Source organism: Mesitornis unicolor, unplaced genomic scaffold, assembly GCF_000695765.1.
Source record: "Mesitornis unicolor isolate BGI_N332 unplaced genomic scaffold, ASM69576v1 scaffold20965, whole genome shotgun sequence".
NCBI classification, from domain to species: domain Eukaryota; kingdom Metazoa; phylum Chordata; class Aves; order Mesitornithiformes; family Mesitornithidae; genus Mesitornis; species Mesitornis unicolor.
The window spans coordinates 15948-31636 of NW_010186523.1; the positions used below are offsets into that span (position 1 = coordinate 15948).

At 39.1% G+C, this 15689-nt stretch overlaps 1 protein-coding gene across 1 annotated transcript; it reads left to right on the forward strand.

Moving 5' to 3' along the window:
* The first annotated feature begins 3281 nt into the window (after positions 1–3281).
* LOC104541195 (dedicator of cytokinesis protein 8-like) lies at positions 3282–15593 on the forward strand. The gene is made up of 8 exons (XM_010185184.1): positions 3282–3369; positions 5834–6009; positions 8484–8555; positions 13366–13489; positions 13700–13912; positions 14412–14497; positions 15067–15133; positions 15384–15593. Exons 2-8 carry the CDS (start codon positions 5882–5884, stop codon positions 15591–15593), a joined length of 900 nt encoding a protein of 299 aa, XP_010183486.1. The 5' UTR covers positions 3282–3369; positions 5834–5881.
* The last annotated feature ends 96 nt before the right edge of the window (positions 15594–15689 follow it).

Here is a 15689-nt window from a genome sequence, read left to right on the forward strand (position 1 = left end):
GTTCGTAAAGTCTGATGACCTCATATCTGGTTTACTTCAGAGGTGTTATAGCACTGTTTACAGCAGCAACTTCTGCAATAAACTGAAACACAGTTTTTACATACATTAAACCAACATATGCAGCTACATCTATTGTTTACTTCAGTAACAGATACTTCTGCAGTTTCTAACTGACTCAGTTTGCAGGAAAATAGTAGTTTTGAATAATTTGAGGTTTGTGTTATACCTTGCTACATGCATTCATGATCAGAGATTATTTGTAGTTGGAAGACAGAAAAAAAATCTCTTTGATCGACAAGTAGCTTTCCAGTTTGAAAGAAGGCACAAATAATCTAAGGAAAGTACAGACTTCCCCACTTTCCCCCTGCATGGCTTCTTGCTTATATAATCATTGAATGAGGTTTAAAAAAATCCCATCTAATCCGGTCTGACTTTCGGAAGCAATGCTGAATAGGAATTTCTCTTCCAAATTGCTTGGAAGAGTCCAGCGCAGAGCCACAGAGATGATTGAGGGAGTGGAGCATCTCCCTTATGAGGAGCGGCCGAGGGAGCTGGGTCTCTTTAGGTTGGAGAAGAGGAGACTGAGAGGTGACCTCATTAATGTTTATAAATTGGTAAAGGGTGAATGTCAGGAGGAAGGAGCCAGGCTCTTCTAAGTGATGTCCAATGACAGGACAAGGGGCAGTGGGTGCAAGCTGGAGCATAGGAGGTTCAATCTGAACATGAGGAATTTTTTTTTTACTGTGAGGGTGACGGAGCACTGGACCAGACTGCCCAGGGAGGTTGTGGAGTCTCCTTCTCTGGAGACATTCAAAACCTGCCTGGACGTGTTCCTGTGTGACCCAGTCTAGGTGATCCTGCTCTGGCAGGGGTGTTGGACTGGATGATCTTTCGAGGTCCCTTCCAACTCCTAAGATTCTGTGATTCTGTGATTCTGTGAAATGGATCTCTTTTCTTCCTCTGTAAGTTTGGCTTTGCTCTTTTCAATTGCTGCTGCCTGCAGAATGGAGCAAGGTCCCACTCACACCTGGTGTGGCCTGTTGACCTGCAAGCAACTACTTCTGTCAGATGCCTGTCTCTTAACAGGAGCAGAATTCCATTCCACAGAGTTTAGATTTTCTCATGCTTGTTAAGAAATGCAGTAGTTCGAGATTAAGTGTCACAGAATAGGTATAGCAGTCGTAGAAATCCAGACCCCACCGAGGAGAGAAGATACAAACCAAACAGGCAAACTCTGTCCTGTGGCACCTGGTAATTCTAAGATGCCTATTACTGATTGCTGGAGTTGGAAGAGAGTCTCATAGGGAAGGGAAAGTCTTCTTATGTCTGTATTTTCCTGTCTCCCAGTGGGCTGCCCTGGTGGGCTGCAGGTTTGTGTTTTTTTTTTTTTACTTGGAATCTGCTTAAATGTACCTTGTTATTTTCAAAATCTTGTCCTGAATATTTACGGTGAAATATATTGTAGATGTTTTGTTATAATTTCATGGCTGACTATTCTTAAATCATATTAAATATTAATTTATTCGTTCCATGAAAAATGAACAAGCTACTCTGCTTACTGAATTTTCAGATTGGATACATGCAACTGTACTATCACTCTGGTATTTCTGAAGAATTCAGTGCTGGCCTCTTTCTGCTCCTATTGAAATCAGTTAATTAGCACTTAAGAAGTCTTTTCCTCAAACATTAAGCTCATACAGTGTAGAATGATTTTTAAACTCATGTTTTGGTTTGTCTTCTGCTTTTCACAGGAGACTGCATTATTAACATAACTCTGGGCTTACATTGTTCAGTAAGTGGTCCTGTCTTGTTTTTATCCCTTGGTCAATTACCAGGTCATTAAAATATTTGCATCTGTGATGTACATCTTTCTTCCTCTGCTCTATTAGCCTCTATTCTTGTTTTGCAGAAATTAATTTGCAAGTATTGCTGTACAGGTTGCAGTCACACTTCACTTAAGGTCAAGGTCATCCTTTCATGCGTAACCTTTCCCACTTGTGGGGACTACAATATAGTGATAGAAATCTGTTGGAAGTGTGTCTGAATCTTAATTATATAGGACTGTCAATGGGTTTGCATCAAGAGGGGTCTAGAACATCATTATGTTTCTGAACACTGAGACATGAGACTAAATTGGCTAAAGTCTAGCATTTGGAATTTGTATTTGGATAACCGTAGTTATAACTGTTTTTCTGTGCTTAATTGAAGGCACTCCTCTGCAGAAGTAAGAAAGCAATTTACTCTCCAACCGGGCTTTGCGCAGTTCTGTCAACGGAGCTTAAGTACTCCTGGCTTTTCTACTCTTCAGCTGGTAAGTTCTGAGTTTTTCTCCTTTACATAGGCCTGGCATCTACATTGCTTAATGTTTTTAGGGTAAATTAAGTGATCTTTGAAGCTATCTTGCTTTCCACCGGCTTCTGCCTGAAGTTGTTAAAAAAACACTCCCTGATGAGCTGAGAAAATTATGCATTTGAAAGAACTAAACATGGTCCTTAGAGCCTGAAGTAGACAGTTTTTCTGCATACTACTATAAATCAAAGTTAGTTATTAAGTGTTGGAGTATATTACATCCTTGCTTTCCTGGAAACATTCAACTCCACCAGGTAAATACATTGTGCGGTCATTGCAGATGATTTGCAAGAACAGGTCCATGAGTAAAGATAAAAAAAGAAAGGCAGAGGCTCAGCTAGCATGGCTTAATACACAGGTTCCAGAGCTAGCAGTAGAGACAGCATACTGACCTGTTTTTCAGTGCTGTAGACTAACCATGGTGAGAAATGCCAAACTGTGCTCTGATCGGCCTAGCTCTAATTGATTCAACTGTTATGTGGTTCTGAATCATCGTCAGCCTTCCATGTGCCATCCTCCCCTAAAGAAGTCGGACCATATGACACTGCCCTTACGACAACAGGAAAAATTGCCAGATCTTTTTAATTGCCTTTTAGGGGGATGGTTATTCTGCAAACATACTATGCCATAAATAAAACTGACTAAGATTTTGATACTCTCCTTCTTCCTACCCTTTTAAATTTGCTTGTTACTTTTATGAGACCAAGTAAGTAGATGCAAGAAAAGTCTTTGTGCACCAGCGATTGTGAGAAATGTAAAACACTAGATGTAAGCATTCACTTCCTGTGTGTCCCGGCCTCCTGCCACTACTCACTTCCTTAATCTGAAATGCTCTGGTGTTTTAACTTGCTCTTTGCGGTTATTCAGCCTGAGGAGGCTAGGTCCTCTTCTTCTACTGCAGACAACTGCTTTTGCTCTTGAGAAACTTGATAACGTTTCATTTCCTGGGTACTAACGGCGTAGCTGCCATTTTGTGGGCTGTCACAATCTACATGCTTCTAATCCATCATCCTTAAAAAGGTACGTTTGCAGTAATGATTTATGGTGTTTTCTGTAGAGTAGTTGTTTTGCACACTTGTATGATGTATGAAAAGGAGTGCTGGCTTCTTAGTTGAAACAGTATCTCTTTTTCTTTTGATAATTTGCACCAGTTGTCAGGGAGACCGTTACCCTCCATCTGTGTTCATCTTTTCCACCATCTTTTTTACATTTCTGTCTAATTTATGATAGTTAAAAGCAAACATTTCTAATGATTAAAGATTATTATTAGCACTGCAACTAGAAAAAGAGGACATAATGAAATGCAATGGATTTGACTTGTCAGAATGGAAAAGTGTGGTTTCTGAAAGGAAGTGCAATGCTTAATAAAAAATTAGATTGTATTAAGCAAAAGTATTTTTCATGCAAAACATTTTGTCTTCAGCAACTGAAAAGTTGTAATACGCTTTTGTATAGTTTAAGCTGTATTTTCTTATTTTGTGATTTTTTTAGTAACTTTTCATATATATATTTATACACTAACATGTAATATTGTACCCACTTGCAGTACAGTAAGTGAATTTCAAGTATATTATGCTGACAATTAATAAAAAAAGAATAGCTAATAAAGGTCATTATTTACTTATAACTATTAATCCAGTATGCTCAGCACTAAAGTAGGTACAAACCAGAGACAGTGCTTTACCTAAAAATTCATTAACGGCACAGTATATTTCTTTAGCTGGCTGCCTCAAGATCCACTGGATGTACTATCAGGTTTAGATTTTCCCTTTGAATAAAAAGAGGAAAAAAAGAGAGAGATTTTCAGAAAGGCATTTTCAGAAGATTCAATTGATCCCTTAAATATACAGGCACAGGGGTGAGCTCAGAGACTTCATTTATGCAAAGACCGATACAGTTTCCCTATAAAAGGGAAGCCTGGGAGTGGGTGTGGTGGTTGGATATGTTCAAAGGTCTCTGCTACCTCATTTGCAGTAGTATTTACCACATCTATTTTTTTTTAACAGTAAAAATTTGTTTTCCTAGATGTTTTTTGCATATTTCTTTTAAACATGCTTCACTTTCTGCAAGATGTTTCTGGATTTTTATTAGCTGAATGACTTCCTCACTTACATTTCTAGAACACTAAAAAGGCTCCAAAACTCACATTTACCATTGATCAGCTTTAACTCGTCTTCCAGTCTACAATGACTGACGTGGCATAGTATGTGTGAGCCATTTTACTTCAGAGACACCAAGAGCTTTGCCACTTTGAGCACCTTTTTATGTGTCATAAATTGTGGAATTCCTCATTGTCCTATTCAGCTAATGTTGTCCTATTCAGCTGATGTTGTGGGTATAACGCTGTTATGTGCAGAGGTCACTTCATACTCAGGTGAAAATCCTGCAACTTCCACAAGAGCCTTGCACAAGTAGGACTCAGTAATAATGAGTCAAGACTTGATCATTTTGGCCTGCAGATTTTATATGTGGAGAAGAACGCTAGAGTGTTAGGAGGATAGCTCCAGAACACATTGGATGAGACAGTAGCTGCAGTAACATTTAATATAAAGGCAGCATTGATATCAGGGACATCAGGTGCCTTATTTTCCCCTTACCCTATAATCAGCACTGTAAAAGTAGATTATCTGGTCTATGTGCAGACTATTTATTGCTGGCAGCTTCAGAAAGCAGTCTTACGAAACGTATTTAGGCTAATCAGTGCAATCACAGAAAAGTTGATTTGATAGCTTTTTTTGCTAGAATTTTCGAACTGGTAAGTAAGTTATTTCAGTGCTATTATTCTAATGCTGTAACGATTCTTCTGTGCTCTTATTGTGCTGAGGTTTACACAGCCTTTCTGGAACTCACAGAATATAAACTACAGGTTTTCTAAAGCTGTAACTTTTAGATTTATTTGTCAAGTCAATCAACAATGTGAGTTGCCGGTCTTTGTACTCAACTGGACAGATATTTTATTTTCTACACATATACAGGGTATTTTTGGTGGCTATATAGCAAGTAAAATACTTTTAATATGTGATGTCACATTTTCATGTATGTGGAGCACTTCTAGGTAGCATATCAAACAAGATATTCTGCCTCTGTTTTTGGGAAGAAGCAGATAAAAAGAGCAAGACAGCTTCATAACATGTATAAGTGTCACAGGTTGCACTTGTTGAACTTAGTTCTGGATCAAATGGTTGATGTAAGAAAGGCTAATTAAATGTAATGAAATACAACTGCTCTCCATCAAGGTGCAATGCTATGTGTTGTAGAAATGTGGATATCTAAGGTTTGCAATGATCACTTCAATAGTTACATCTGATCTTTTGTGTAGTTGCTGTACAGACCCTTGAAAAATCCAGTAAAAATAAAACTCCAGTAAAATGCAAACCAGTAACTCTCAGAGATGGAAAATAATAATTTTTTCTGATTATTAAAAAAAACAACCAAACAAACCCTTCTGTTACTAAAATAAACAACTCTTTATTTGTTTCATTAGCCTTCCTTTTATGACGCAGTCGACCCAGTAGATTTTGAAGGCTTCCTAATGACGCAGCTGAACAACTTGGACTCAGAACTAGCAGAAGAGCTTGGTGATTTTCCCGAAGATGACTTGGACATTGTCTTCACACCCAAAGAGTGTAGGACTTTGCAACCTTCTATGCCAGAACATGGGTAAGGAGACTTTCTCTATCTCTCTCCGAAAAGCTTCAGGTTTAAAAATAGTTTTGAAGATGTCAATCCAGACACCTCACTCTGCCATCCATCCATCCCTCCATCCGTCCATCCATCCATTATGCACTTTCTGAACTTTAAACATTTGAACTTTGTCATTGATTCTATTAGGCCTGTTTGCACACTTGAAATTATGGAAGTGCTTATACAACTTCCTGAGCTAGCTGGTAGTGGCAGAAGTGAGGTAGACAGAGATTAGGAAGAATAAGAAAGAAGAGCAGGAGAGTAGTATGAAAAATAATTTTGTAGCTGTGATCGTAGAGTGGAAGTTGATTCTAATCATGAAGTAAGCACAGGTTTGATTTTTTTTTCTCTTTTTTTCCTTTTTTTAATCAGCTATGTATTACATGGCATGGATCAGTATATTAAGGTAACGACTGGCAAAGTCATTCTGTGCTGAACCTGAATGCTGAAGGGACAAGCAGTCTTAGCTAATGGTGTCCTGGCTCACAGGGCAGGCCACCATCTCTTTCTGTTCCTCCAAAGGTTGTTACAGCCTGCTCTAATTTATACCATCCAGCTGTGTAAAATAGAGCCCCATGCAACAACTCTATTCAGTGTTTTCTGCCCAACGCAGCAAAGGCAATGAGGCTAACCAGAAACCGCAATTTATATGGGTTTTGCCAGCTGTGGACTGGCTGAGAGCCCCTCTCTCTAAGTGACTTCTCTGCCTGCAAGCCCCTTCTTGCCCCAGTGCATTTCTTAGGAAGTTCAGGAGAGCAAATAGGGTAGAGGAGGTGCCACATTTGAGAACTCTAAGTCATACAGCTTCTAGGGGATTTAGTAACATTTGCACAAAAGGTGATTTTTCACTTGAAGTCACTCACAGAAAGTGTTCCAATCATTGTAATGAATTCTTGTTTTACTGTGGACTGGGGAAAGAGGATGGATGTGTGAGACAGTGAGTATTTTGGTGTTTAAAGTTCCCATTAGTTAACTGATGCACAAAAATAGTAAAAATTATCTAGCTTTGAAATGAGATTTAAAAGATAAGATGACCATTTCTCTCCAATACACACATATTTCCAAGGTCACTTACCCACATGCCTGCTATTTCAAACAACAGTTACCTATTTGTTTTTCCAGCAGGAGAACCTGTAGACTTGTGCTGTACAATCAGGTTTTGGCATTAATGGTTTTGTAATGAGTCTGTGGCAAAGCTTGAATAGTTAGTAACAACAAATAGGCTTTCAGCAGATTTTTTTACACAGCAGTTTCCCATTTAGCTGTTCACACTGCTGCTGTCGATATTTCTGCTTTCACAGAAAATCCTGATCAAGGATGCCAGGGTGTGTTAAGGACGGTGAGAGCACAGGAGGAGCATGCACCAAAGATTCGCCTGCAGATGATACAGGCTGTGGTGTCTTCCTGCATGAGAGTAGGAAACAGATATCACAAACCAAAATGAATTAACGTGCTGTCTGCTTACAAACGTGTCCCATCTGAACCAGATGCAGGGAGTGACCATGTGCTGTGTCAGTCCACTGTGGTAAGGACACACAGCAGTCTGGTATCAGCCAGACCTCCATCCTGCAGTGCATATGTGAACCCAAATCAGTCATTACTCAGTCTTGGTAATTGATTGCAAATCTGTTAAGAGTTCTGGGTGCAAAGTGCTAAAAATCTATCATACTTTTCACACCTTTGCATGTGTATCCTGCTGTTTTACTCACCTGGACTGGAGGAAGTAATGACTGATTTTGGTACAGGTCACTAAAATTTTTTAGAATGGGGTAGGGGAATTATGCTACAATGTCATGAAGCGAATTCATGGACATCAACTTTAGCTTATAATATTTCCATTCCAATCAGTATCCAGTCTATCAGGCAGCACTGACAACTCCCTACATTAAAAGACACTTATTTAAAAATAATAAAGTTAAATTATAACATATTCTCAAAAGTTAAATTTTTCTTATGCTACCTGCATATAAGCTTTGAGTCTCTTTTTAGAATTTTCTCCAGTTCTATGAGAAAGAAAATTATGCCAAAAACGTACAAGAGACAACATATTTGCAAAAGCCTAGGATCTGAGGCCTCTGGAAAAATATGTCTGTGTGTTGAGACTTGTTATTGAGTTCTGAATATTGCAAAGATAGGTAGCTGGTATAATTTATTTTGCAGTATTTTATGGCAACATCAGTCCTACATTAATGAAAAGTATATTGTGGCAAATGGTTACCTCTGTTGAAGCTATATTTATTTATAAACACAGCAACAAAAGCCTGCATCAGGGAATTCGTGCAGTACATATAATTTTTTGTACCTCAAACAATAGTGTGGCAGTAAAATAAATATACAGGAGAGAACTAGTAGAGAGGCCTCTATCTGAACAGCATGTTTAGGTAAGTTTCTTTGTCCTTAAGGTATGACCTAAGTACTAAAATATTTACAATATGTTGTGTTTTCCCCAGGGTTGAACTGGACTCACATGTCAGAGACTGCGTTCAGACATATATCCGGGAGTGGCTGATTGTGAATCGAAAGTAAGATATATAAAAGTAAATAAAACAGAAAATACATTGCATTTTACTTGACAGAGAGGAGATGGGTGTGGTTAAAAGAAGTCCTAACAAATAATGATTTGAATCAGTGAATAAAGACAAAAATTGACTTTTCAGTACTTTATTTAATTATATTGTTTTATTTGAGACAGTGGGCTATAGCTGAATACTGTTGCATCTGCTTCTTAATTATTCAGGCACCCTGGAAATTACTCAGGAAGAAATTTACATCAACTGTCTGAAATGATGATTTATCTAAATCAGGAATACTACATTTATTGTGCTTCCTGTTATTCTTAGGAGGCAATTAGTTGGTAAGCATAATATACTTGGTAGGACATTATCTTCAGCGATAGGAAGCTTAGTTCTTGAATGCTGATGATTGTTAAAATTTCTGTGCCGTAAGGTTGTGAGCAAATTAGAGATGAAGTAATTCCAGTTTTATTCCTCGGCCATGTGGATCTGTGTTGGTCTCTAAGGTTGAGTCCCTGCTTTTTAGTTACATAATCCCTTTCTAATCTGATTGATCTCCATTATACAGTCATAGGTTAGTCATAAATAGTAGCAGCCGTTACTTCTCTTGTCTTAATAGATTACTCATCTGATAGTTGCAATAATTTTAGAGGTCCCAGTCTAAATGTATTCATAGCCAATTTCTTGCCATTTCTTCTTAGGCCAAAACTGTTTTCTCTCTCCTTGTTCTTTACCCTCTGTGCATACAGAGAGACAGCAATCATATCCTACCTCAGCTTTTAAATTGCTGAGCTAAAAATGTCATGCTCTTTTAGTCTCTACTCATAGCTCTACTCAATATTTATGCTACGAGTAGCTTATCCTCTGTCTCAACCCCTTATCCCATACTTCTTTTCCGCTCTTATCTCATGCTGGAAGAATAATTTTGGGTTTTGAAAGTCCTGTGCTAGTTCTAACTCAGTTTGAGTTTTCACAGACTTGTCCCTTAATACCAGGCTTTTAATAGACACCTATTGGCTGTCCAGTTTTTCAAGCCTTTCAGGCTCTTTGCTTGCTGTTTATATAGTTTTTGTGATAGTGTTTTGCAAATGCTGTAGATTTCCTAAATAACCACAGCTTCTAAAACTTTCAGAATTTCTGGTGAGACAACAGGACATTTAGATAACCACTGCAAGCAGAAACAAGAATTTCCACTTGTGGCTAGATTTCTAGATGCTACCAGAATATGCCTCTGTGCTGGAAATTATTTTTTTTTAATGAAAGGTCAGACTCAATGCACTGTACAACTGACACAGTTGTATTGGGAAAGTGAATTTCCTGTTTTTATTATATTTGTTGTTGAAATAACCATTTTGCACTAGTTTTGATTTGTGATAACTGGCTATTTCATCACACTAAAAGGAAAGATAACAAGGATGAATACTGCATTTGTATGGTTTTCCTATTTCTCTTCATACCCTTGGAAAATTCAACATGGTCTGATTTCTAATGGTGTCTGAAAACAAAAGGCAGTGATAGCAAAAAAACAAGGATTATGTGCTTTCCCAGAAGTGGTTGATTGTATCCATGAGATTATTAGTGTAGGATCCAACTAAACTATGTCACATCAGTAAGGGATTTCTGTGTTTGGGTTCAGTGTAATTCAACACACAAGTTTCAGGTTTAAAAATAGTTTTGAAGATGTCAATCCAGACACCTCACTCTGCCATCCATCCATCCCTCCATCCGTCCATCCATCCATTATGCACTTTCTGAACTTTAAACATTTGAACTTTGTCATTGATTCTATTAGGCCTGTTTGCACACTTGAAATTATGGAAGTGCTTATACAACTTCCTGAGCTAGCTGGTAGTGGCAGAAGTGAGGTAGACAGAGATTAGGAAGAATAAGAAAGAAGGGCAGGAGAGTAGTATGAAAAATAATTTTGTAGCTGTGATCGTAGAGTGGAAGTTGATTCTAATCATGAAGTAAGCACAGGTTTGATTTTTTTTTCTCTTTTTTTCCTTTTTTTTTTCCTTTTTTTAATCAGCTATGTATTACATGGCATGGATCAGTATATTAAGGTAACGACTGGCAAAGTCATTCTGTGCTGAACCTGAATGCTGAACAGCCAAGTGATTTAAATGCCTTTTTTTAAAAAGAAGTTTTCATTTCATTTCATTTCATGTTTTAGAACTGAAGGGAGCTGTCATTCAGGGCTTTCTGTCCATGGGTGTCTGTCCCCAGACTCTCAGGGATGCACTGTGCCAGTGGAGCTCACCTGCTTCCCCATCACCCACTTCTGTTCTTCAGAAAGAGGTTTTTGGAGCTCTGTTTTTCTGCGCCACATCCTGTTCATCCCCTCCGGTGCTCATGCCTTGTTTTTGAGAAGCAGTAGTAGCAGCCAATGGTGGAGTGCCAACACATTTGCTGCCATGTCGTTGTGCACCTTCACCCGCCCTTGCTACTCTGTTTTTTTGACCTGATGTACATCAGCAGGGTTATGGGTTGACTCCTGGTGATCATAAAGGAATTGTTTTTTTTTGTCTGCAGCTAGTGCAGAGACGGAGCAACCGCTGAGGGTTATTAAGAGACTTCCTTCAGGAGTGCTGATGAAATTGATTCAGTTCTCAGAACTGTTCCAGAGTGAGTCACTAAAAATAAGTTAGTGGGTTTTGCAGGCTGTCCACCTGCACCACTCAGAGCACAGACACCAGATCTTTCACACAGTGTTGTTCTGAGTGCACTGTAGAGAGCCAGCATGCAGTTTTGTCCCTGCAGACGAGCTGCGAACAGTAAAGTAAGTGAGGTGAAAAGTAGAACATAGCTATTTTTGCACTTCTGTGTGCTTGTAGAAATGTGAATGGAGCTGTAGAAATACACATGCATGATTTGTTGGGTGTTTTACTGTCTCATTCATTCAGGTATGGCAGATTTGCATTCAGAAACTTTATTGAGCCGCTGAGTCTGAGGTAGACATGATGAAGGGTCCTGTCAGAGAGCTGAGCTTTGGTGCCTGTGTCTACCAGAGCAAGCAAGTTATTAAAAATTACAAAGAACAAAATGGTGTAAAAGAGGCTGCAATGTTGCCTAAACCAGTGATAGTTACTGAGACTCTCATGTTATGCTTGAACACTATGCTCAAAACAGATATGGGAGAAGGAAAAGGCATCAAAAGGGAAGTAAGAAAAGAGACTAGTCGTAGAAAGCTTTCCATTGTTTCGAGAAAGGCTGAAAAACCTGTAGTTGCTACTTAGGAGATGAAGATTCATAGGACAGGTGGCTGAACATACGGTCTGGTGAGCTGTGGATGAGAGAAGCGTGTAAGTAACTTGCATCCATTTGTGAAGATTCAGAGCAGCAGAGCAAAGAGACTTCAGTGGTGGCACGAGTAGAGGTGCTCCTTGTGCCCCAGGGTGAAGAGGTATGTGGCAGAGGGACTGGACACAGCTGGGAGATTCATATGGTTTTGCCAGAGGCTGAATGGGAACCTGGTTCCAGTGCCTGTCAGTTTCTTCTTTCAACAGTCCTTTGCTTCTTTTCCTCATACCATTTTCCGAATGCAGTGTGTGACCATTAAATTGATACATGTGCTAAAACCAGGGTTTGCCTCTTGGTGAGTTTTAATGGCTATCATGCTTTTAAAAATAAATAAATGATATAAATAAAATAAAATATTTTAAGGGAAGTGCATCTCTAGTGTAGCTTGTACCTCACAGGAAAGTGTGATCTCAGGTAAATAAATCCATTGGATGTAGTGATAAAATAATGAAGAAAACCTCTTTTGGATACTGAAAAGTCTTAAAATAAACTCATGAAGAATTTGTGTCTTTCATTCTGAATGATAAGGCAGTTCCAAAACAAGGTCATATCCAAGGAGAGCAAGGGCTGTCTCTTTTCTGACTTCAGTTTTCATTTGCAGTGAACTGGTAAATGACTGAAATGCAGACAATTGAAATTAAAACACATTAGAGCAGTTACTCCCAAAATGTAATTAAGAAGTATCTCCCTGATCAGTAATTGCTTATTGTGGCATCTTTATGAAAGTACTCAGATGTTTAGATGTTGCTTTACGAGTGTCATGGAAAGAAAAATGAACAAAGCAGGATAGTGTAACTAGGGAGGCTTATTACCAAATGGCCATCACAGGATTTAGTGAATTGCATACTAAAGTGGAAGAAATAGAGCTCTGGACGCATCTAGTATCTTTTTTTTTTCAGAGTATCTGCTGGTTTTTGACAAAAATGTAGCTTGAAATTGGTACCTTGCTGTAAAATTTTGAGAAGGGTTTATATTGTGCCGTAGCAATAGCCCTCTTTAAAAAGGCACTGTTTGAAAGGTATAGATTGTTGTATGTGGTTAACTTGGGATACCAGCTAGGTCCAGGACATGTCTTGGACCAAATGCCATTTCAGACAAGAGCAGTAAGCTCATTGATGTATAATCGCAGGAGAAAAGATCCAGCTAAAAGATAAGCGACCCTGATCCATGTTCTTTAGGACATTGAAATAATCACTGTGTCTGATGAGGAGCTCAGAGATTAATTTGTACCAAGGTCAGTTTTTTCTGCTTTCTCTGTCTGACGGTCCATGCAAAGATGATGAGAACGAATTTTCTTCATTTTAAAACCATTCTTAATATACATGATACATTGTTGCAGTGATAGAGTTGCAGTGATAATTAGTGAAATGCCACATTTTTGCACAAAAGCTGTGCTATGCTGCCCTTTTGTGCAGTGATGTTTCTAGTTGCTTAATTTTTTTTTAATTTGTCTTTTCTGTTTATTTTCCCTTAACTCCTCCTCGCAACATCCTGACTTGCTTGGGTTTCTCTGCAAAAGGAACCAAGGGAATTCAGATATGTGTGGCCTGAAAAACAAGGGATCCCGAAAAGATTTTCACAAGATGCTTCAAAAACAAACGTTTGAATCAGAAACTGTGGACTCCGGTGATGCGAACTTTCAGGTACCTTTTCTTTACATTGGGAAAAATGACCAACTACAGCAACCTTCCTCAAAGGAAGCCTCCTAGGATCTCTATAGTGGCATCAAGCAGAGAGCTGTGCTTGCCATTAGTCTTTATGGCAGAGGTGGCATTAAGGCCTTCTCTGCCAGGCAAGCAAGAGATGCCTCATGTGTCCAAGCCACAGTTCACCATTTTGTTCTTTCCCAACAGGCAGGGTCCCAGCACGCCCCTGTGCTCCCTGAGGAAGCCTCGAGGACGACCCTTACCTCCTCTGACTTCAACCTGCGCAGCCTGCAGCCGGACCCCTGCCTGGAAAACCTGCTGCAGCACGTCAGCACCGAGGAGTTCGAGAGGCAGAATGAGGAGGCACGGCGCACCAACCGGCACGCTGAGCTCCTTGCCCTCTACCCCTCTGTGGATGAGGTGAGCTTGGAGGCTGACTAGCCCACAGGCCTCCCCCAGCTGGCTGTCTCGGCATATTTAAGATTAAAGCTGCACCACAGTCAAAAAATAGGGTCTGTGGCCTGGAAACATATCTCCCTTGGATAAAAAGACAGTGAACATCACCATGGAGTCCTGTCAGCTATCTTGAATGTGCATTCAGGCAGTTGTACTCAGACTCGTGGTGTTTCCTGAGGCTTCGTTACATGTCCCTTGGTGCGGGTCAAGCCACATGCTGATGATATGGTTGTGTCAGAGTATTGCCCTTTGCTGCAGTGCTTGCTTGGGGGAGAGAAGTGTAAATATTCAGAAATAGAAATCAATTTTGTTTCCTCTCTGAAGAGGTGAAATGCCTGCTGGGTGCAGGGGAGGTGCTAGTCTGTAGCAGGGGCCCAGTTAGCACCACCTAAAGGTTTTATGTAGGTATGTACATTTACAGTTGTCTTAATTGAGTATGACTAGAATAACTGTTTGATGATAGGACGATGCAGTGGAGATACGGCCGGTGCCAGATCGCCCTAAGGAACATCTGGGAAACAGGATTTTGGTGAAGATGCAGACTCTGAAGTAAGTATCCTTCACAAACCTTGCTCACCATTTCTCACCATTTCTCAGTTCATCAGTGTGCTGCTGTCAACCCCGCTGCACCACTGCAGGTGTCCTGTTTAGCAAGCATGTACATGCTTGCTTGTTCTTTCTTAGTGTAGCAGAGGACTAGTTTTATCCATCATTACAGAAGTCTTTAACTTGTCAGGGTGGAAAGGAGTTGGGAATTATCCCAGATTATTTATTTCCAACAAGCTAGATTGGTCTCCATCTCCACACACTACTAGACTTGATAAAAATTCAAGAAAGGTATGATCTTTTTGACTGATATCTGAAACCACCTTTCTGAAAAATTTAGAAAACACATTGTGTGCATTTTACTTCCCTTATTTTTCCTCTTGAAATCATGTGAAAAAATGCACTAATAAAAAATTCTTCTAGGTTTTGAGAGAGCTGAGGTCTGGAACTAAATATTTATCCTTATTTTCTGGTGGAAGTGCCAGTAGAAATATAACCCTTTTCGCTTTTTTATTATACAGAGTTATAGAAGTGCAGTATTAATCAGTGTCTTGTGTCTCTTTCCTTAACAGGTTTGATATAGAGGTTGAACCTTTGTTTGCATGCATAGCTCTCTATGATATAAAAGAAAGAAAAAAAGTAAGTATGCATATAGTATTTTTGTTCAGTGTTCTTGGGTTTTTGTTTCTGGACTAATAATTTAGGAAAACTTACAGAAAACGTGCAACTATTTCACACATGCAGTCAGATCCAGGATTCTTTTTATTCACTCAAAGTCACATACTTGCTATTGCTTGTTTTGTAGTTCTAGTTACTACTTTGAAGTATTTTCTGAATAAAATTTGATCCATTTTTGCTTTGATACTTTTCATTTTTTTTTCTTTTCAAGATCTCAGAAAATTTTCATTGTGACCTCAACTCTGATTTATTAAGAGGATTCTTGCGTTCTCATACACCCTCCACTGACTTGTCTACTCAGGCAAGATCGGCAGTATTTTCTGTCACTTATCCCTCATCGGATATATACCTAGTAATAAAGGTATGTTACAGTGCTACTTCAACACAATTCTTTCTGTTCCTGGCTCTGCCTGTTGTCTGAGTTTTTGAAGTTAACGAACATGATTTTCCTGTAGCTGAGATGAATTCTGATAGATTTTAATAGTACATGTGCACATGTCCACTGGTATATCTCACT

What these genes read in the sequence shown, in the direction of transcription:
- LOC104541195 (XM_010185184.1), top strand. Translation starts at nt 5,882, where the DNA reads ATGACGCAGCTGAACAACTTGGACTCAGAACTAGCAGAAGAGCTTGGT. An exon ending in CCTTCTATGCCAGAACATGG is followed by an intron (nt 6,010 to 8,483) that starts GTAAGGAGACTT and finishes TGTTTTCCCCAG; the next exon opens with GGTTGAACTGGACTCACATG. An exon ending in CCGGTGATGCGAACTTTCAG is followed by an intron (nt 13,490 to 13,699) that starts GTACCTTTTCTT and finishes CTTTCCCAACAG; the next exon opens with GCAGGGTCCCAGCACGCCCC.